At 36.4% G+C, this 23478-nt stretch overlaps 1 protein-coding gene across 1 annotated transcript in view; it reads left to right on the forward strand.

Moving 5' to 3' along the window:
• The window catches only part of CSMD3 (CUB and Sushi multiple domains 3), a 734654-nt gene that overhangs the window by 705097 nt on the left and 6079 nt on the right, over positions 1 to 23478 (forward strand). The window contains 6 exon segments of the mRNA XM_067292283.1: positions 1461 to 1634; positions 1881 to 1954; positions 11416 to 11527; positions 12928 to 13107; positions 16977 to 17042; positions 19233 to 19391. Of these exon segments, the coding sequence (XP_067148384.1) occupies positions 1461 to 1634; positions 1881 to 1954; positions 11416 to 11527; positions 12928 to 13107; positions 16977 to 17042; positions 19233 to 19391 (765 nt within the window).

Consider the following 23478-nt stretch of genomic DNA (forward strand, 5'->3'; position numbering starts at 1 on the left):
CCATAAAACTTTACTGATGAAACTATAACTTACAATGGTGATTTGTCATTCAGCCAGTGAGATTCATTGTGGCACTACCCTCGGTTCATAGATCAGTTTGGAAGTGGGCCTATAATTTTGCAGGCAATCCCAACTGCTAAAAGCCATGAAATCGTATATATTTCTGATCTGTTGTAGATTAAGCCTTTTCTTCAAGGCTGTGTGTGTGTGCATGAAGTTCCTGTACAGTCAGTCAGTCTCCACAGTGATGGGTAGAGAGCAGGAGCATTTTCTGTGAGTAGATCCTTTGGAAAGATAAAGACCTAGGTGACAAAGATGGAAATACTAGAAATGTGTTTTGAAAAGTGATTAATACATGTAACTTAAATTTTGTTTGCAGAGAGAAAGATGGAGCTGAAATTTCCGCTCTGTGTTGAACATGTCCCGTAGAAATATGTCTTTATGAACATCTAAGTTAGTTTTGTTTGTTTTTTTTTTTAATTTGTATTATAACATTTTCTGGTTGACGTGAAATTAGACTGTACTGTATTGGAATTCATGATGTGTCAAGCAATAATATAGTCTGATGGCACAGGATTTACCATAGCTGATTGCACTTCCTGAATCAATTATTCAAAATCCAGCTTATGACAATAATCAGTACTTTATGTTGCAGAAGGAGGCCAGAAAATTTGTCAGCAGTGCACCTAGTCAGTTGTGCTGTGCTATAGGCATGAGGAATCTTGCAGGAGTTAGGTTTAAAGTAAAAATACCAATTAAACAATATGTTCTCAAAGTCAAATTTATCCCTTCTAATAAAAGCTTATTACTGTTTGACTTTTAGATTGCTGCTGCTGAAATTCTTGTTTAATATGTTTTATATATATGGCTAACATTATATATTTTTATATATATGTATATATGCCATAATAACTTTCAAGTGTTGCACTTCTGTAAACGCCAGATCTTATCCTTCAGTGAATGATGAGGATGTAAGTGTTTACTGTTCTTAAAATCTGTCTGCTAAATCCTTTAATTGTACAAAAATGTAGAACAGTGGGCAGAAAGCAGGAGAGGGCAGGAGACAAAGGTTAAAGGTTTGTTATGCTCTCTAATTGCTCTCTACAGGAAGGTTTGCAGGTTGATGTTGTTTGAGGAGTAGGGACAGAGGTGAAATGTAGATATTTTGTGCTAAAGAAAAGAACTCTTGCATACCTGGAGTGTCAGCTTCAAGCTACTGAGCAATCCCACTACTTAGGCATTTTGAACAGCTAGCAAAACTGCTGCACACTGAAGGAGACTAAAGATGAAGTCTCTAGTCTCTCAATGAATTGCTATCAAATGCTTCTGTGTTTAAAAAAAAAAAAAAAGAAAAAGAAAAAAGTATGAAATTTGGAATAGCTACTTGACTGAGTTCACATGTTATTTTCATATACTTTAATAAATGACAAATGTCTTTTCTATCACATCTCTTCTCATAGCAAAGTTTTGTGGTGACCCTGGAGTGCCTGCTCAGGGGAAAAGAGAAGGCAAGAGCTTCATCTATCAGTCAGAAGTCTCTTTCAGCTGCAATCCTCCTTTTATTTTGGTTGGCTCCAGCACTAGGATTTGCCAAGCAGATGGCACATGGAGTGGCTCCTCTCCTCGATGTATAGGTAAGGTGACATTCATAATATTGAAATTTCTTGAATTCTTGCTGTTCTTCATCTGCTCAGTCAGTCTAGGAGTTTTCAGCTATTTTCAATTATTCTGGTGCTATTTTATACTTTCTACAAATCAAAGCACCTTATTTTTGTTTCCTTAGCTTACTGCATATTGTTGAACAAAATTTTGTAATACATTCATATTTTTAACTAAAATAATGTAACTTGTTTTGTTGTTTATTGTAATTTTTTTTAAAGAACCTACTCGCACAGCATGTGAAAATCCAGGAGTCCCACGACATGGATCACAAAACAACACATTTGGCTATCAGGTAGTATATTCTCTCTCTCTCTCTTTCTCTCTCTCTCTCTCTCTCTCTGTGCATATATATATATATATATATTTAATAATTACCTTGTCTGTTAAAGTCTTTATAATACCTCAAAGTTAGAAAGTTAGAAACTCTTAATTAGAGGTCCAGAAACTGCTTGTGCCTTGAAAAGAGTTAATTGTTTGAGTGGTACTGTCTTTCCTTATTCCTAGCTGCTGGATTACGCTGACCTTGTCACCCTGTTAGCCATGCTTTGCACTTCATGAAATCCTGGTGATCAAGGTCTGCTTGGTTTCACTTTGAAGACGTTCAGTGTCTCAACACCAATGTGTGCTCCCTACTGTTTGTCAAGTATGGTTTTTCACCTTAAAAGACTGTATGCTGTGTGCCAAATTTCTCATGTACACGTACTCTAAAAACCAACAGAATTCTTTTTTCCTGAGAGAACTTGTGTCTTTACATGTGGAAATGATCTGACCAAAACAGAATACAGAGTCACTGAAGTTGGAGGGCACATCTGGAGATCATGTGGTCTAACTCCCCTGCTGAATCAGGGTCACCTTGAGCAGGGATGCTCAGGACCGTGTCCAGTTAGGTTTTGAGTATTTCCGAGGATGGAGGCCCCACAGCCTCTCTGGGCAACCTGTTCCAGTGCTCTGTCACCCTCACAGTAAAAAAGATTTCTCTTATGTTTGAATGGCATTTTCTGTATTTCAGTTTGTGCTCACTGCCACTTGTCCTTTTACTGGGCACCACTGAGAAGAGTCTGGCTCCATCTTCTCTATTCCTCCCCTATCAGATATACACACTGATAGGATACCCCCTGAGCCTTCTCTTCTCCAGGCTAAACAGTCCCAGTTCTCTCAGCCTTTCCTCATGTGAGAGATGTTCCAGTCCCCTAATCATCTTAGTAGCCCTCCACTGGACTCGCTGCAGTAGCTCCATGTTTCTCTTGTACTGGGGAGTCCAGCACTGGACACGGTACTCCAGATGTGGCCTCACCAGGGCTGAGTAGAGGGCGAGGATCACCTCCCTCGACCTGCTGGCAACACTCTTCCTGATGCACCCCAGGATGTTGTTGTGCCACAGGGACTTGTGGCAAAGAAGGAATGGTGTCTCCATGTGCTCCCATTGGAAACTGAATTATCTGCAAAGCATTTCCTCTGTTTAGAATGCTATACATGCAAAAAATGGTCATTTGTTATATATTTTAGTTCATACAGAATGCTATTTTGACATAGCAGTGCTAAAAAAGAGGGTTCTTGTTTTCAGCATCGGAAAACCTTTTTCATAATATAATGAGAAACCTTTAGTTTTATTACATTGATTAAGCTGTAACAATATCAAAATGTGAAATTGAAAAAGCTGCTGAATTTCTAATTACACAAGATAGTTACTTCAGTGAGACTTTTTCCTCAGTGTGACTTTTCCTGGGCAAATAAGTGGTGTGCAGATGTGAGAATGTGACCTATAATTTGCTAAGAATAAAATAAGTATGCTACAGACAAACCAGATTCTTCTTTCACCCCCACCACTTTACATCAGAAATAGTTCCATTAAATTAGTAAAATTGTATCAGTGTAAATCGAGTATGAAGGAGAAGAGAATTAGGTTGATCATTCTTATGATTGCCATGTGATGTGTGTTTGGATCCATACCAACTAAGAAAGAATCAAAAAAGTTTTTTGATCCTGCTATGTCTGTGTTTGGTGTCAGGGCTGGAAGCTCCAGTCATGTGAAGATGAAGAGACAGAAGAGTGAGCTGGCAGCTCTCAGGTTATACGTGGCACCTGTCGAGTAGCATGATTTAAATGAAGACTGCAGGTTGCCAGAAATGCAAGAAAGGGCTGATTGAAATTTTGAGCAGATACACAGCACAGACATCATTTATAACAGGGTTGTAGCGAAAGACTTTTCAAAGGATTATGGACAAAGATTCCTTTGATTTGTCATTTCAGTGTCCTTTATCTCCTGCTTAGTGAGAGTTTTATCAATATTTGGGATTTTGGATTCTGCTAGACCACAGTCATAGAGAAGTGATAATATATTTGACTCAGTTTTCTCCAGGGAATGAAGTGCAGGGCTGTTTCATGCCAAGATAGAATATGCAGGGGCAGTCCTTGGGCTAACTTCCTTTGGGTATAATACAATATTATGCTAGAGAGCAACTCCTTATTCAACTGTATAAGAAATGAATCACTGCAATGACCATCTTCTGCAATTTTATTGTCAGAATTTCTCTGGCATATTAATGAGTGCTTCTTATGCTGAAGAAGCAATGTGACCTCTTTCATCTGAGATGTAGTTGTGGTTGTGAATGAAAGCATCACTCACACCTAGCATGGAACTGCTAAAATAACAGGCAAAATGTCAGCTGATAAATAATTTCTAAAACAAGTGCAGCTGCTGCTGGAATTTACACCCTTGATCCCTCAGTTATAAGGCTGGTGCCTTGCAGATTAATGGGGCAAATCTGCCAATTTAGTTCAACAACAATTCTTTTGTAAACTGTAGAAGCTGTGTGTCCCTTGCCTAACCAGCAGCTTATCCTCAAGGTCTCATGTAATGAATTGGTTCTATATAGAAACTAAATGTTTGCATGCCACTGTAAATATAATTGCTTAGTTAATAGAGGGCAGGGTAGGAATATCATTTGCACAGATGAAGCTGAGTTTAGCTCCTTATTGGGTAGAAAAAAATGACAGTAAAAATGATCTGTTCTAGACAAGTTATCATCCATAATTCCTGGAAAGAAATATTACATAACTATATGTTTAATAATATTATGACTCATTTAAACCATAAACATGTAGCTGAATTCATGTTATGTTACAATTGGCTTCCTGTATGAATGGGATAATAATATGATGACTTTTCTTCCATCCATAGCAGAAAGTTAAAGAATAATTCAAATTTATACCAAAATACAAAAGACAATAGGGCTTTGGTTCTTTGTCTGATAGATTCCTTAAGTTCTATATCATTTTAAAAACAGACCAACAGAGCTTACGCAGAATTAGTCAAAATGGCTTGCAGCTGGCAAATGAATAATACAGAGTTGTTACTGTTGAACATATGAGATGCTTTCTGATTCTAAACCAGATTTTTTTTCTTATGTGTTTTTTTTTTTTTAAACCTCTTTTAAGCACTTCACATTGTTAACTAACAGTAAATAAGTCACTTAAGTGACTAAACATAAAGTTGCTTCTCCTGGCTATATCACTGGCTATATCACTGACTGTATCTACCCTTCACAATACAAATGCCAAGTCATGAATTTCCACAGCACTGTTTTGTATTACCTCTTGATTATCTGTTTTCATGTCTTATTGCTTGACTTGAAAGTTCAGGCATTTTTGACGTGTTTCCAGACCTGACCAAGAGAAAGAAGTATCAGAACTTGGCGTCCCATATCCTATGCTAACAAAAAGCGCACACATCACCACTTCACAGTTTAGCAGTGCTTCAGTTGTTAAACAGGACTTTTGTAATAAAGCGTTCGTGTGTTCAAACATCCACAAAAAATACTAGTTTAGTGTTACTTGGATACCAGACATAGCTTGTGGCATCACTTGGTATGACTGTTATGCTTCTAGGATGTTTACTCTTCATCTGACTATCTTTGATTTGACAGATCTATCTTAGCAATATGTTACAATGAAGAGCTATTACAAAGAAAAACTATCTTTAGGACTCAGTGAATATCCACTTCATCAATAATCTGGAAAATAAGTTGCTTCTTGGAAAGAAATATATCTTCTGATATATTGCTAGTAATATAGGAAATTGTTCTAAACATTTCTAGACTGTTACTTCAGCTCAGTAGTATCTTCTATTATTATGACTTATACTTAGTGTTATAAATAGTCATATATGTCAGACAGTTTTAGTGTTTTTGCAACATATGTTTTTTTTACAAACTCAGCAATGACGTCCCTTGCATTAAAGCTTGAAGAGAGCCAAAGAATAATATGAATTTAGAAAGGAAAAAAGCCACATTACAGCAGCGGTAGCTTTGTATTAGCTCTTGGGTTCTATTTTATGAAACACCATATGAAATGCTATCTGAAGATACAGAGCAACCTTGTAAAAGTTCTTCTGTGAATGTAATGCTTATAAAAGCCATAGTGTTGATAGAATTGTGGGATGAAATCCCCAAAGAAATGTTGTGATACAGAAGTATAGCTGTCTTCACTAGCACAGTTGGCATCATTAACTTCTTCAATGAAAATATAACTTTAGCCTTACCAGACACTACATAATTTCCAAACAGGATGAGAGTTATGTTGTATCTTTTATCATGCAAATGTATATACAACTACAAAGAATAACTGCACAAAGAACACAACTTTCTTTCATGTACTATCCTAGGTAACCAGGGTAGGCACTTAACATAATGAACAATGATTTTTAGTTATAGTTATCAAAGCAGTGTCAAAAATCCTCTTATGACCTCTTATGCTTAATTCTTAATTACCAAAGCTATCCAGTCTTCTAGAAACTATCTCTCTGACTGTAGAAGTTTAGGGCTAGGATGTGTTACCCTCAAATTCTTGCTATGGGCAAAAAGGAAGCACACTTCATAAAGCCAAGAATTTGTAGTATAATTGAAGTCTTAACAGTCTAATCCAAGAATCTTGATTAGTCCAGATCTAATTATTATGGAAAAAAGGGGGGGGAAGGGAGGAAAATAAAGAAATTGATACTTCTTCTGTACAGAAGAGTATCTCAATAATAGTTCAGTTAAAACTCTTATACATGCACTTCCTGGTTTCTAACCTTTTTTCTGGTTCCTTCCACTTCTCTGGATCCTGAGGGCTCTGGCATCAGTCTGGTGTTGGTGGTGCGTGTTACAGTGTCAGCATCTGGAGTGTTTCACTGGGAGGAATGTGATTTTCATATATTTTTTTTTTCTTTTTTCATTTTTGCTCGCTCTCCTGGATTCTCCTGGAGCTATTTTTACGTTTTCTAACATGCTTCTACACCTTGTTCTTTCTTCATCGGTCTGCAGCTCAACCTTACATCAAAATTTACTATATATGGTGCATTCCCTGTAGGTTAGTTACTTTTTCTTTGTTACACCTAAGACCCAATGTTGTCCAGCTCCAGGTCTGCATTTCTTTAACCGACCTTGGGTGAGTTTAGAGCCATGGGGTCTCCAGTGCCAAGTGTGTGCCCCATCTCCTGTCATCCTATGCCTGTGTCCTCTTCACAGCATCCTTTGTCCCCTTTTCTCAAGGGCTTCGCTATATCATACCCGACCTGTATTTCTTTATACTACATCATGATTTTAGTCATAAATATTTCATTTTGCATGGAATAAGAACTTGTTATGTGTATAATACTGTGGTTGTAAATTAGCCACAGCCACCTGGTCAGAAGAAAATTTGATGTTACAGCTAAACCAACTAAAACCAAAGCTCCAGGCAGGGCCAGACAAGTTCACACAAAGGAAGCCTGACAAGCATCAGCCCTGAGGTCTTGCAAATGCACTGTCCCGTAACTAGTAATTACAATATTGTATTTCTGGGCTACAGGATTACAGATACAGCAAAAATTTCAGGGGTTGTATTTTCATTCACTTAAAATATGTTGCTAAAAGTTCGCAAAGAGAAAGAATTGACATTCCATTAGCCTCTCATTCCTTTGACGTGAATTGCAGGAGTGGAGAAGCTCATTGCAGTGTCCTGGTGTTCTTTTGTAAATTGAAGACCAACAAAATTGAAATGTAGAATCAACCACGAAAGTTAGAAATAATAAGGATAATTATATAATATTAATATTATATATTATTATACATTATTTTATATATACATATATATTTTATCTAGAGGATTATCCTATTCTTAATAAATGGTTACTGGTTGATGTTTACACCTTTTCTTCTCTAAATGCTATTTCTCCTCTGTTGAGGAATAGCAAATCTGGTCTTTGGTTCTTAGCAAAAGGAAAAATTGAAATTTTGAATATCCACACCACAACTGATACTATGGAAAATGCTGTCGAACAGAGATATCAAACAGCACACAAGGAAATCTCTTTTTTCAGGATTGAGCACAAATATTGTGGCATGGAGTAGTTCTTCCTAAAATCTGAAACCATAGTGAACAAAGACATTTCAGGTGTTTCCCCAGACCTCCACACCAATTCTTCTGTGCTAGTTGAATAACAAAAAGTTTGAACAATACAGAATGTCTTCTCAAGACTGAGAATTTGTTTATTTTTTTAAGAATATGCAGGACTGTATTATAGTGCCACCTGGTGCTTCTGGCATAACAGTTTTGCAAAACAGACTTTCCTTGAAGTAATAACATTCCACTGGGAAAATGTTACTTATAACATACTCCTTTTTCTCAGGAGCAGGCAGCCTCATTCTTTTCTTTTTTTATTTTTAACCTAATCTTGAATAGTATGGAAGCACTTCTAAAATCATCTTCAACACTTGGACAACTATTGTATTTTTTCTGTTGCTTTTGGGACCTACATATAAAGGTTGTGTTTCCCTAACGTGGATATTGTTGACATTCATTTTTATGGATATTTTCCTTGTGTGCTTAAAACAGGAAGAGTATCTAATGAAAGTGATTTCATTGCTAGTTATTCTTTTGGATAGAAAAAATAAATTTTGAAAGATGGCTTCATTTTTTAATACCAACACATTTTTTATAGAAAGTGGGAAGGCTATCAACACAAATTTTCCACTTACTTTAGCAACTTGTGCCATTTTGTATTCCATTGATGTACTTGTGATATTGAACTTAAAAACTGATTTAATGTATGTGCCCTAAAGCTATAGGTTTGGCAGATTACATAAACCTTGATGAATGACAGGGCTGCAGTGAAGATGAGCAGACAGTGGAAAAATTTCTGTGTGCTCCTTGTTCCTGCTCTTCAGGTGAACAGTTTTTCCCTGATGTGTCTGTCCAGTGGGGGACTCTGCTCATGAAGAACTAATCCAAAGTCAAGAGGAGGCAGTTAGGGAAGAGGAAAAATGTCACAGAGAAAAATCAGAAGAGCACAGCTCTTCCCTTTTTCACTGTTGTCCATTGAGTCCTGTAGGCCTAAGACTTTAAGGATATGATTTTTCAGCTCTGTCAACTCTCAAAGTATGAACTTTCTGTTCATACCATTCTTGATGAGTAGAATTACTATATATTGAATTTTACTGAATACACTGAACACATTTTAGGTATGTGTTTGTGATCAATTGACCTTTTATTCCTCTAAAGAGATTCTATCCAATGAAAAATTTCTTTTAGATAATATGCTCATAAGAAGGTGCTAAATAATTAACCCCAGAAGTAGCTGAAATTGTCAAGATTGCTGTAATCTGATAATTTAAATATTGCCCATATTTAGATAGCATTGAGCTAATGTGTGAAAGATAATCGTATCCTGAGAACTGTTCAACTCTGAAGAGAAGAATTCTTTTAAAAAGAAGCACATAAAATGTTAACTGAAAATAAGCAAGATACTGTGACTCAGTAGTTAAAAGCCACAGAATAGCTTTTCCTTGAGTTGTTATTGACAATCAGAGTTTGAGTCTGTTCGTTACAATTTAGAATTAGATATCTGAGTATGAGTACCCAAATAACTTTGTCTCTAATTTTTGTTGATTTCCATGAGGTCCAGCTACTCCACATTACAAAAAAAATAAGCTACTTTTTCTAAATACGTTATATTCAGGAAGATCATAAAGTCCTCTTTGAATGAATAGCACATAAAAAAATTAAATACATTATTCATATGTATATTAAGCAACCACAGTTAATAGTGATGCTGGGGCTTGGGATATTTTAACATGAGCAAGAGTGCAAGGGTGCTGGGGTCGAAGACAATGTCAAAGTATTGTGTGCTTTGACAGCTAAAGATTAAATAGGCAGGTGTTTTTTGTGTAGTTTTGAATGGAGATTGTTTTGCTATGGACAGGTTACTGAACTTTCATAAGACTAGTAGTGGTTATAAAGTAATATATTGGTGGTTGTTTCAAATAAACCCTTTACCAGAAAAAATGGGACTTCTATTTCTATTTGGTGTTACTTCTATAACTTAGTGTTTTCCCACTATATGCTTCATCTTGAAAGTGGTTTGGTGTACTTTCTTCGAAATCTTTTAAAAATAATTACATAGTCCAATGAGCACTATAAAGGGGAAAAAAAAGAGATGAATTTTAAAGCACATACAGTGTTGATGAACTACTATCTGCAGTTCATGGGTTATTATTAAATTCCATTCTGGTGAGAGGCTTGAGTTGAAATGGAGTAGTACTATAAAGGTTCAAATGACTGCTTGTAGCAGTGAAACACTATTTCCCAGGATTAAGCTATTGTGAAAGAGCCTACAGTTTACCTTCGGGCATCAATTTGAATCAAGCCTTCTACATTTAATCAAAAATTAAAAACCAATACAGAACCATAAATATGCTGCTACATATAGTTCAAGTTCTTTAGCTTCTCTTTTCAACATTGGTTGATAAATACATTAATAGCTCACTACAGAGCAGTAGATGAGATCTATGCACCTTGATATTTGAGTTAACCACTCACAGCATGTAATAAACTACTCCCTGAATGATATACTTGTAATCTAATTTCCCTGAATTTGATGGAAACTGAGAATTATTTGCACTTTCATCAATTTCACAGTGACTGGACATGCTGAACAAGTTATTCCATGTTATGGTTGTGCAGAAAGTTGCTGACTGAACAATTCCATCTTCTTTTTTATGTGACACATACCCATTATAAGAATAATAATTACAAACAAATCTCAGTGAATTCCCATTGTAAATTTTAATGTACTTGTGTTCTGTTTTCTAGTATGTGTGCTGTCTAAATAGTCTTTTTTTACTTCATGTCATGAAAAAAGAAAATTAAAATATTATAGCAACATTATAGTTTCTGAAGCATGAAATAGTATTGTTGACCATTGTTGTGTGTTCTAATGAAAAATTTCTCATTATAATTTGTTGGTTCGTGCAAACATTCCACAAAGGTAGCTGCAGTTCAGCAAAGGTCCAGCAGGATCTATTACCCGTTGAGGTTGTGCAGCTTCCCTGGGTTAATTCCCAGGGAATTAGGCCCTGGGGCTGCCTGGCCACCTCCGTGGCAGTCTCTCTGCTAGACTGACTCCAGTCCCGAGCTAGCACGCTGTGGGAATCCTGGCTCCAGCCCCACAGCACCCTGACTGCCCCAGGCCCGAAGCAGCACACCAGAGAGATCACAGGAGACGAGGGTTTGAGTCTCTGCTGCAGAGGATTTCTGCGGAAGGAGAGTAGTTTAAATGTGACTGATGCAAAATGGTATTTCATATCAAAAAGGGTCTATGAAACTAATTTACTTTCAACAGAAAGGGCCTCAGAATTTACCCAGCCTGTATTATGTGCAGGAGTTTGCTGTTGAATTTGAAAAAACCTGATATTTTCTCACAACAATATTAATGTGCTTTCTACATTTCAACAGGTAGGAAATGTTGTTCAGTTTCAGTGTAAGAAAGGACACCTTCTCCAAGGATCAACAACAAGAACTTGCCTTCCTGATCTTACGTGGAGTGGGATTCAGCCAGAATGTATACGTAAGTAATTGATAGAGTAAATAAATATTTCTGCTAATCCTAAAATTATTAATTAGTTTCTAATGAGGCTATTTAAATTAACTTTATAATAGCATCAATGTAACAAAGTTAATATACATTTACATTACTAGCTTACAGCAGCTAGAAATATGAAATGAAAAGTAAACGAGTAAAAAATCTGCTTTTGTTTTTTTCTACAGTAGCCTGTAGAACTGAAAAGAATTAAAATCATGAGACTAATCATGATTAAAATCATGGGTATTCACTAATACTAAATCAGATCCCTGCTGAAGGACAGAGACTCCTTCAGCTGGCCAAAGAGATGCTGAAAATGGTAACAGTTTCCAGGAAGGAAGGTGCAACTTTTCTAGTTGCAAAGTGCAAAGAGCCAGGAAGGCGTGGTGGGAACAGGACATGTAGGAAAGCCCTGTTCAGCCCTAACTTGTACTGGACTACATAGTTATTATTAGCTGTAGAAGAGAGTTTGAACTCTTGTCTCCCAACTAGTTTGTCAGAACATTTTGAAGAAGGGAGAAAACGAGTGAATATGAAGTGGAGAGAACCTTCTTACCTGGGCACAGCAGGCAGCTTTTCAGTGCTTAGATGTTTTACACTTCAGTAAACAGTGCTAATTTACCAAAGATACCAGTTAACCATTCTAGTTCTTCAGCTAGCCAGGAACTATTCTGTTTAGGGAAATAGTCTCACCTTATAAGAGAAAAATTATAGGATCGCTTCAGTGTATGGTGAGAATATTCAGAGAAGAAAACAGGCTTAGTGATTCAGTTGGTGCTAATGTTCCCCCTAAGCAAATATCAAATCAGTAGCCCAGTATTGAAAAGTCAGCTCTGCTCCTGGTGGTACACTGTTTTTGAGATAACACAAGACTCTCAGATACTGGTGGTTGTTAAAGATGTGAGACACTTTTCTTGGAATTAGGATTGCTAATTAATTTCTGTACCTGATATTTAAAACTGGCCTCATCTAAAAAAAATTTCTCCTCGTCTTTGATAGCATTTTGCTAAGTGACCTTATTTACTTAATAAACAAGTGACACTTATTTACTGTTATTCAATACTACACAGGTGTTACAATTCATATTATGTCATGATGTTTGTCTTCACATATGCAGACAATTTTGGTCATGCAAGAGTGCATTTAAGTTGATTCTTGATCTCTTGCAGAGAGAAAGGTCTATTTTCAAGAGTGCATTTACAGGCTCATAACAGTAGTTCATAGAATATATAATGCATTTTAATATGAATTTAAAAAGAATATTTGTATGTTATTTTTATTGATGTTTCTAACTTAATTAGTTACCTGTCAGAGTGTGTATAGATTATTCCTTCAGAAATATTTTCACCATTTTGACTAAAGGATAATTCATGTTTTCTTTGTAGCTCACAGCTGTAAACAACCAGAAACACCAACTCATGCTAATGTTGCAGGAATGGATCTTCCCTCACTTGGCTATACATTGATTTATACTTGTCAGCCAGGGTTCTTTCTGGCAGGAGGATCAGAGCATAGAGCCTGTAGATCTGATGGCACATGGACTGGGAAAGTTCCAGTTTGTGAAGGCAAGCTCTTCTGTTTCTCTTTCCCTCACTCCATCTCTCATATATCACATTTCAGTGATTTTGTTTACTTGCAGTCTAATAACAATAAGACAGAATGGTGAGGATAACTAAGAGGGAGAATATCTAAGGGGAAACTGTAATCCTTTGTCCACTGTGTTTAATGGGACACATGTTTTCATGTACTTGTCTTTCTTTTGCTCAGAGATGTCAATTTTGGATTTAATTCTGGAAGCCAAATACATGGGTGACGCCTACTTTTAGATGCGTGACTGGGCCAGGTGTGAATTACATTCTGATAAGCTCAGTGGAGTAAGAACCTAGATGTTTTTGCACATACTTAAACTTAGACCGAGATGACTTTATTTACAGAGATTGTGTCAGCTGCAAGACAGTTCTGGCAGTTGCAATATTACATAAGGATGCCTAAAGTCCAAGCAGATGTCTAAATTGCTCCATGGAATTAATCCATAGTATTTATTATTATTTTACATTTGTATGTAAGAAACTGTTATTTGCAAACAAAATTAATGTGTTTGCTTTGTTGTTGATGTTCCAATATGCTATTAATAGTTGGTTTTAATCTTTACTACATACTTTGTCACAGCGTCTCATGAAAAACCTCATGGCAAAACCATGATGAAAACGGTGTTTTTCATATGTGAGATAAGAAGCATCCTCAAGTATAGCAACTATTTGGAATGCTGCTTTCCTGAATAATTAAAGCACTTTTACATTACTGATACCTAATGTTTCAGATAGGGTTACCCCCAAGGTCTCTTATTCAAAGGCTATATATCCCACTGTTGCCCTTTAGAAGGGAAACAGGAAGTGAATATTTGTATTACAGTGTCAGAAAACAAACTGCCAGGAAGCTCATGACTTGCTCTGTGCTCAGGAAGTGTTATGGCAGGACAAATCGGATTCATGAATTGTAGTTTGATCCAAGAATTTTTTGCTGATAATATTAAAACAAATTCTAACAAATTCTAACATGTTCTATCTAATGGTGAGAAACCTTTACAAGAATTAAAAAATAAGTTTTAAATGGTTAACTATATCTACACTGTCATTTAACAGTTTCCCATGGTCCTAAGGAAATGTTGCAGAAATGCAGGAATATTAGTTCACTGCCAAGCTCTCTTGGGAAATGAACCAACTAGCTCCCTGTTTCCACAGACTTTACTCAAGAGATGTTTACATTACAGATGATTACAGTTTACTCAAGAGATGCTGCTCAGTAGGCAGTATGGACAAGACTGCTCTGTTTGCCTCCTTCTGCCTTTACACAGTCCTCCAACAGTGTCCCAGCAGGCTTTTCACCTTTGAAATACCCCTACATACTTTTGTTCCCCACTTTTAAGCTTTTTTTTTTTGTTTTCAGTTTCATGTCATAAAAACAGAACTCTGGGTTGCAGAATTGTTTTGAAAATTTTGAATTGAAAACAAAACCATACATAATAATTGTACATTAGGACCAGAGGTGTCCAATAAAGGATACAGAGAAGACCCAGGACCAAATGCAATATACCACCTGTACAATCTCCTCTAAAGATAAAGTTAACTCTCAGCAGTTTAGGTATGGCTGCTGCCTGAAGAGAAGGGATGTAGCAGTATAGAGGCGGCTTAAGAAGGTATTTCATCACTTTTGCATGGAAATTCTCCTTTTGTCTCTGGTATTTACTGCCAAGCGGCTACTAGACCTACAAATGTCGTGACTCGTTAACCCAAAACACTGCAGGGAAGGTATTAAGTGATATAAAAAGTTGTTATAGTGAAAGGTGCCTGTCTTCAGTTCAGAAGATGTGTGTGAAAGCAGCAAACCCAATGGTATGCCCCTTAGCAGTAAAGCTACTTCTTCTCTGTTGCTGCAAGATATTGAATTTAACAGCCGTTCCAACTTTAAAAAGGCAAATAAAAAGATGACTTCTTCCTCTTTTTCAGGAAATGTTTGATTTATTATTTTTGCAAATGGTGGCACTTATAAACCAGATTAATAGAAAGGCAGGTGTTTAGGATCAGGTGTCTTGCTTCTTAATGTTTAATAGCAGAAAAAGATAAGAATGAACAGCATATTGTTAAGTATTAACTCTAATTGGGTAAAGTAAAACATCTCTTATATATTTTCAATCTTACCTGGTACACAGAGAGGTGGTAGGTGAAACATGTCTCTCCTACAAATGGGAGAAAAGCACTGGGTCAGATTGTTCACCTGTGATGGTGAACTTCACAAAAATAGGAAGAGATGAAAAGGAATAAAAAACTTCTTAGAGTGGATTGTATACAGATCCTATAGAAGGATCTGTAGAGGAATTAAGGCAGAATTTTGTCTTTTAAATACAAAAATGCAATATTGAAAGTCCTGCTGAGCAAGTGTTTGGACCTAAAAATGTGAACCCTGTAGATACCTTGTTTCAGTTTGATTTTTGTATTTAAATTTTGCATTTAAGATTTAAATCATATTTAAATTTGAATTTGAATTTAAAATTTCACTTCTGAGCATGGCAAGGAATGTATCCACCTTGACGAGGCTGATCGACTCAGCAATTGTTTATACTAATGCCCTTTGGGAACTGTTATTCAGTCGTTTCTAACCTGAGCTTGATGTAGTCACAAAGCATACACTGTTAAAGCATGCCCTCCAGATCAGCCGTGTTCCCTGAAGTTCAATAGTTTCTTTCAAAACACAGAGGAAATAGAGCTGATGCTATGCCCATTTTATCTGATCAATCAATAGTAAGAACAATGAGGAGGGCATGAGACCTTTATGTTAAATTCCCTCCTTGCCAGTTTTAACATATAAGCCAAGAGCATACTTTCTGTAAAAGGTTATTCTCAGCATTCTCAAGAAAAGCATTTCCAGTGCTTCCTGCTGAAGTTTCCTATTATGCAGACAAATAGTCCACTCAGGGAGAAGGTAGTTGCTTTTATTGTCTATTTTTTTAGAGTACCAACCAGGGAGAGGGAAGGTCTGGGTTCCAAGCCAAGATCCAAAATACAAAATATTGAAATAACCATTAGAGCAAGGAATGGAGCCTAGTACCACATGAGAGTGTCCTACAATAGGAGATAGAATTATTTGTCTTCTTTATAGCCCAGTGAATCCAAATTAGTTTCTGTGAAATAAAATAGATTCAGCAGGAGGAAGTGGCAGTGCCCCATCGCATTTAATGCATCATCTTCAGATGAGGGGAGAGTTCCTGCTCTAGGCACAGAAGAACTGCAAATGAGGTTCTCCAAAACTCCAAAACAAAAGATCTCCAACTTCTACTGCTCAAATTAGCTGAGCAATTGGAGATACTTTGGAGAACCTCATTTGTTTCTTCTGATGCTGTCATGCTTTAAAAGAAATAATGACCTTCTCCATTGTTAATGCATCTTTGGGTTTTCAGTCCTGAACACAAGGAGATGCTTCACTCAATACTGTTGAAGATAATCCTATCCTAGAAAGGAACATGATTTAAGACACCCTTGTTATGTAACTTCTCACTGTTTGGTGCTATTGCTTTCCAGTCAAAACACTGCCCATGTTGCTTTTTTATGCAGATCCCAATTTAGGTCATATAGAATATTTGAAGACATCTAACATACTAGATACCTGGTCCAAAACGGTGGATTCTGAAATGAGAGCTACACTGCTTTGGTATTGCAAACAACTTGGTAGCATTGAGGTGACTTAAAAGCAAATGTGTCATAGAAGAAATCAGTGGGCATGTGCTCCTGCAATACTGAGGCTCTTCCTCCTTCATACTTGGAATTTGAGGCAGCATCTTATATCCTATGTAATAAATAAATTCCATTATGGAAGTGCTTTTTACTTGGTTTTAGATGGGAGATTTGCTCATGATTTGGTCATTCATTCTTTCCAACAGCTGGTTCCAAAATACTGGTGAAGGATCCCAGACCAGCTTTGGGAACACCAAGTCCCAAACTAAGTGGTAAGTACTCTGATAAATACATAGTTTTAACCATTATTTCTGTAGAAAAGACAATGAGAATCTGTTTAGTGAGACTACGCAGAATGGCTCAGAATGAATAAGGGTATCAAATTAGCAACTGTATTCACAGAACAATGAAAGCATTAGTTATTCCCCAATATTTAAGCCCTTCCAGACTATATGACATTATTATCTGTGTACATTTTCCAGCTATTGATCTATGGTTGGAGTTTTATTGATTTCACTGAAGTCACTTTGTTTTGTTTAAGACCTTATGCAATGTACATATTCAGAAACTATATTAGTCTGTCAGAAATAAATTGAGGCTGTCTGAAAAAAGTGAAATTTTTGTGTGACCACTTTTAGAGCATAGATAACACTTATTAACAGTGATAGTACTGTGGAGTCCAAGAACTTAAGTTTTTGCTCAGTTAAGGGCTGGATGCGTATAGCTTTGTTGGGAGCTGGAGTGAAAAATAATCGGTGAAAGTTAACCATTGTAATACTGAACAGTCTGCATTACTATACATTGTACCAGAAAAAACATTGTTATTGTCCTGAATAGATCCTAGAAAAACCTTTCCCTGTCCTCTGAAGATACTTTCTGAAGAGACAAGTCTCCTTAACTAAAATTAGCCTTTGACTATAACCCTATTAAATGCTTACCAATATGAGAAAAGATTCCAAAAGTAATACCTTCATATACTTTTTTTTAACATGTTGTTTCTCCTTCAAAACTGCTTGTTAATAATATATTGGACATGAGTCTAAAAGTTTTTGTCTTATTGGGAAGTGTATGGGAGTAATATTAGCAATTTTTCCATTCAGAAACTTTTTGCACAATCCCAGTTAATTGCAAATAAGGACATAAAGCTCACATAAAGTATGTAAAGTTTCAGCTTTCCTGAAACCCAGATGAAAGAAAAGCAGGCAGAGCACAAATAATCAGCATGAGACTGTTTGCACCAGGCTGTTCCCTTGCTTCTGGTTTGCCCGCTCAGTATCTAGATGCTTTGCTCTTACCTGTTAATTTGTCAAACAATTCTTGTATGCATGCACAAATAAAAACATATGAGGGATATTTTCCCTCCATAGGGAAGACACCTTGTCTCTGTGGCCCATAAAAGAAACAATAAAAGAAGACTGTCAAGTGTTCCATTGTGTCCAAGTCTTGAATTTTGGGATGTCCTGAGAGGGAAAGGGCGGATGTTCTTGTGTGCTTATCCTACATGAGATGCCAATGCAGTCACAAACCGAGAGCTTTTCATTGAACCTGACTGGATGTGGCTCCAAATATCATAAAAGTGGCAATTTTAAATATTGATTATTTTGATAGGTCTAAATTTGATACATTTCCTTTGTCAAGTATAGTAGGGTCATCATTAGTCACCTTCAATTTCATTGTTTAAATGGCATCTCATGTTAAGATTTAAACATTTCCATATATCTGTATTTCACTGCCTAAGTAACACATTTCTTCTGAACAGTACTGTTGCTAGAATATCATTACTTAAAATGAATCATTTTACAGTTGGATAATGGTAAATTTTGAAAGTAAAGGTTCAACTCCGACATACTTATTCTTCCTGCAGTCTATGATCTCCTTTGAATTTTAAATTAGGGGAATGACTTTTTTTCTCCTGATAAAGCTCATATTGTTTTCTAAGCATTTGAAGTCAAAGACAAAACTTCTTATGTAGCATTTTCATTAAAGATAATATGGGCAGATATTAAAGTAGGTGCTTATAAGCCAGTAGTATCATTTAAGTATGTTTACAAAGATTTTAATATCTAAATAGATGTTAATTTCTGCTAAACTTAATCCTAGTTGTACATCTCTGCCTGTCTGTACTGGCACAGAATAGACTTTGCAAGGAGAAGAATCTGGTCTTTTGGTTACAGCTGTTAAATTAGACCTTAAAAAGTTAGTTTTATTTTAGCAAATGTCCATATTTGAAGAAAGGTGCAAGTGAAGGTATAGCAGTGACTTCAGTATTAATTTATTTCCTTCATAAATGTTCATGCCAGCTTTTTGTGCTTTATATATGAAGATAATGTCCAATAGATCTAAGAAGTAGAGAGGGGAGAATAGAGGAAATGCTGTTATTTATCATACATTTTGCTGGATGTTTGACTTCAAAACTACTAAATATTGCAATATATATTGAAATATGTTTGATGTCTGTATAGTTCCTGATGATGTATTTGCCCAAAATTATATATGGAAAGGATCTTACAATTACAAAAGCAAGAAACAGCCTATGACTTTGACAGTCACCAGTTTCAATGCAACTTCAGGAAGAGTAAATGCAACGCTTACTAACAGCAACATGGAATTGCTGCTTTCAGGTAGGGGATAAGAAAAACTCATTTGAATTTAATTTTGCTGCTTTATATACATATGTTGCCTGTAATTTTATGCTTCACACTTAAACTTTCAACAACTGCAACAACTGAGAAACTTTCTCAGTTTATCAAAGAAATTTTGATTCTAATTCAGTTCCTTTTTGAAGGGAATTTTTCACTTTTTCCTCAATTTTTTCTAATTTCCAGGTTTTTATTATAGTTGGAGTTAATAGGGAGTAAGGAGTGTGAGAATCATCCTAATTCTCAAACATTCTTCTTTCTTAAATACTATAAATAAACTTAAATTACTGTTCTTGAGGTTTTCTTAATTCTTAAATGACAAAATTTCCCTACAAGAGCATATTAATGGCTAAAAAGCAGTATGATGATATTAATGTGTGCTGACCTAGCAAAGTAGAGATAATTAAAGAACACGGAGAATAAGGAGAGATGACAGCTTTTGTCAAACTAGCTGATATAGTTGAAAAAATCAGCAAGCCTTCATGGCTTCAGAAGTCGTCCTTGGTTGCGATATTGGTTTACGTTATTCCTACTGTCCCTGCACTGCAGAGCACTGTCACCATGGTTATGCTGGCACAACAACATGCACAGTTCTCTACGCTGTGGGAACTACAGATATGGCTTGACAGACAAGCAAACAAAAATACTACAAAAATGTTTGAGTTTGTAATTTTGGTTTGTTTTTCAAACCCTATCTGTTTCTTGACTGAATTCATAGCACAGCCACGCAAATGGTGGACCTGTCATGCCGCAGGAGTGGCAGGCTGTAGCACAGGGGCATGGAGAAGCAGCACAAAAGAACCACTTTAAATCAATATCATCACTGAAAACTTGGTTCTGTGTAACCTCACCATCTGCCTATGACAGCCTTCACAAGGGGCTGACGAAGCCTAAAAATTGAAGTTAAGTGTAGGCTGGACACTGCTGTTCTTAGTCTTGTTTATCACATAAGGATTCCTTTCCCTCAAGTGGTTTAACACGACTGTTTTTTACGGATGTGTTAGCAAGGAGATAAGTGACAGGCCATTAGTCTGCTGGAAAAAGAGAGGGGAAAAGTTGAGTGCATATGTTTCTGAGGGGGTTGGTCCTGGGAAGCATGTAATGGGCCACAGAATCATTGTCTCTGCTGAGTTCATAATTTTTAGTATCTAGTAAAGCAATGAATTTTTTTTCACCAGGCTTGTCTTGTTGAAGGTATTTTGTAGGTCTCCTTTGAGAATCAGACTTAAGAGGTCATACGTGGACTGGCTGTTTCCTAAAAAATAATTTCTGACTGGCAACTGTATTTTCTTGACTGTCTGTGTGAATTTGTTTTGTCATGTGTTGTCTGTTTAGTTTCAGCCATGTAGCTTCCATGAGGGTGTTAGGTGCAGCAAATGTACTATTTCACATATTAGGATTATTAAATGTAAAAGCTGTGCTGTTTCACCCAAGCAACCTCCTCCCCCAAATAAAATTGTTCCCCAGTTGGACACAGATGTGGTTACTACAAATGCCCATTTGTACTCTACATACAGGCGTAGCATACTTCATCTTCTTTCTCATGTAATTAATGCTATTTTCTTTACCATTTTATAGATAGGAAGCTGAGATGCTATATATTGAAAGAGTATCTTAGGGTCAAGGATCTGTGGATGGATCAAGAAGACATTTAGATGTCAGAAAGTTGAATTTTCCTATACATGACTTGTGTGTTTCTGAGCTGAAAAGTAGTTCTCTTCCCCCTGCAGTACTCACTGTTTTGCATTCTGTCTTGTTGGTTGATACTTTTCATCATTTGCTGCTTTTTTTTTCACTTCTGTTTTCTTTGACACCTCTGCTTGCAGTGATTGTAGTATACATCTGTCATGCAGGTTAGAAGTGGGGTAGCTTGAGTGAAAATAAGAATGCTATTATAAGGGTTAAGAGAAAAGGAAGGTACAGCTGTACAAAAATGCCTATGAGGATTTATTTATTGATTTGACTCAGACTAGACACTGTCTTGTCCATTGGGAAACTAGTGGCCAGCTCTGAAGAAGCACATCAGCCTTTCATGGAGAATTGCCTGTGAATCCATCGCTGTAAATTAGTAGAGAACAGTGGAATCTTGCTCTGTGGGATAATTTTTCTCTATATTCTTGCTTGAGCATTCATACATAATGTTCATGCTCATGTACACACACCAGAGCACCAGCATCATAAAATATTTCCTAGTGTACGTTTTATACAGTACATTCATGGCAGATGTGAATGATTTTTTCCCAAGTTCTAGGTGATAATCAGAGGCTCACTGTCCAAATTCTGAAGTGACAAAGAGCTACATGATAAAGTTAATGCAGTCCTTAAAACAAGATACTAAACTGTACCTTATCAAGAAATATTAATTTGAGCTCAGTGCAGTGCTAACACAAAAGTAAGGCTGCTTGTTAGCCCACAGATAATTATATATAACCATACTCCTTACAGAGTGTGGGATAATTGCCTATCCTGAATATGGAGAGGGCTTTTCTTCTGTGAATTTAGGCACATAATTGAGAAACCTGAATTAGGAACCTCATTGCCCTGCCTCCTACTACAGCTTTTGAAAAGAGCTAGGCAGTTTGCATCATAGTCTGAATTGGACTCTTCAGGTGCTTATATTGTGTCATAGCCTGTAGCGAGAGCCTAGAGTGACTAAACTCCTAACACAGAGGTGAAAGTTAAATGACTTTTCTTAGGTGGAATTTATCTGGGACTGCAATCTGTTTCCATTTTAAAAGTGTTATCTTTTTCAGATTAGCTACCAGCAAGACAGATATGACAACTCTTTAATTCCAGTTTTTCTCCTGTGGAATCCTGTATAACACAATAACATCACCCACCATTTTCTTCTGACCATGTATACAAAACTCTACCTTCTAGTTTGAAAACCCTACTGTTTCCCAGATCATCTCTTTGCAGCACCACTGTCCAATACTAAGCTAGTTAGTTGTGTCAGCGTTCCTTCCTTCTCTACCCTAAGACACTAACAGCACTAAGTACCTGTTCAGAAAATCTAGATATTTCATTCCTGCTGCTGCTATGTTAGCTAGTGTTTTTGTGTAGCCTTAGCTACACTTTTTCACTGAATGAGGATCTTCTCCTACATCTCAGTGCTGTCTTTAATTCATGTTCCCTTCACAGAATTTGGACGAACATAAAAAATGGGAAATGAGCAAATTAAGGATATTGCTTCACCTTTTGAGTTTTGAGTTGGTTAATAAAGAGATCCAGTTTAATTCATGCTTAGCTAAAACATACTGGCTGAGTCTAGTCTGAAGTCATCCACATTTGGTAGTCAGTATAAATTAGAAAAAAAAGGAAATCAGAGTCAGTGTCTGAGCCTAATTCATTTGCAGTATGACATCTATGATGTATTGAGTCAATCAACCAGTGAGTTTTAATTTCAGTTTGGTAAAAATTTGTGGAGGTGGAGGAATAATGGTTTGGGCTTATTTTTTCTTGGTTTGAGTTTCAGTTTTGTTTCTGTTAAAAGTTTTAAACATCAGCAGCTTGCATATTAAATGCAATAGACCCCTGTGTGAGTTCTGCAAATTGAAACTTCATATGAGTGGAACAGTAACTGCAATGCCCTGCCAGAAAGGAAATGAGCATACTAAAGAGCTCCACTATCTAAAACACCAAGGTTTCTAAGCCATTAATTGGTAACAATCATTTTTAAAAAAGTTTTAGTTTTATTGGACTCTATGTTATATGCAAATCTTATCATTTTGTGGAAGATACAGTTACAATATTGACCAATGGAGAACAACTCCATTTTTGTGAAATCCTTTCAAATTTAGACATTTTTAATTCAGCGCCTGCTTTTGGAAATGTTTTTTTTTTTTTTTTTTTTTTCTGTGTGGATGTTCCTTTATCACCTTCTTGACTTTATGGCTAAACTACAGATCTTGAAAGTGGGGACCTGAGGTTCAAATACACTCTGCCTGATTCAGAACCATACTTTTCATCTCAAACCAGATCACTGTCAATATTTCTTCTTTGTCTCAGACTCGTTACCATGACTATTAAGTAGGCAGTTGTGTGAATAGTTTCCATTCTGTCCACTCTA

This window comes from Apteryx mantelli, chromosome 2 (assembly GCF_036417845.1).
Source record: "Apteryx mantelli isolate bAptMan1 chromosome 2, bAptMan1.hap1, whole genome shotgun sequence".
In the NCBI taxonomy this organism is placed as follows: Eukaryota; Metazoa; Chordata; class Aves; order Apterygiformes; family Apterygidae; genus Apteryx; species Apteryx mantelli.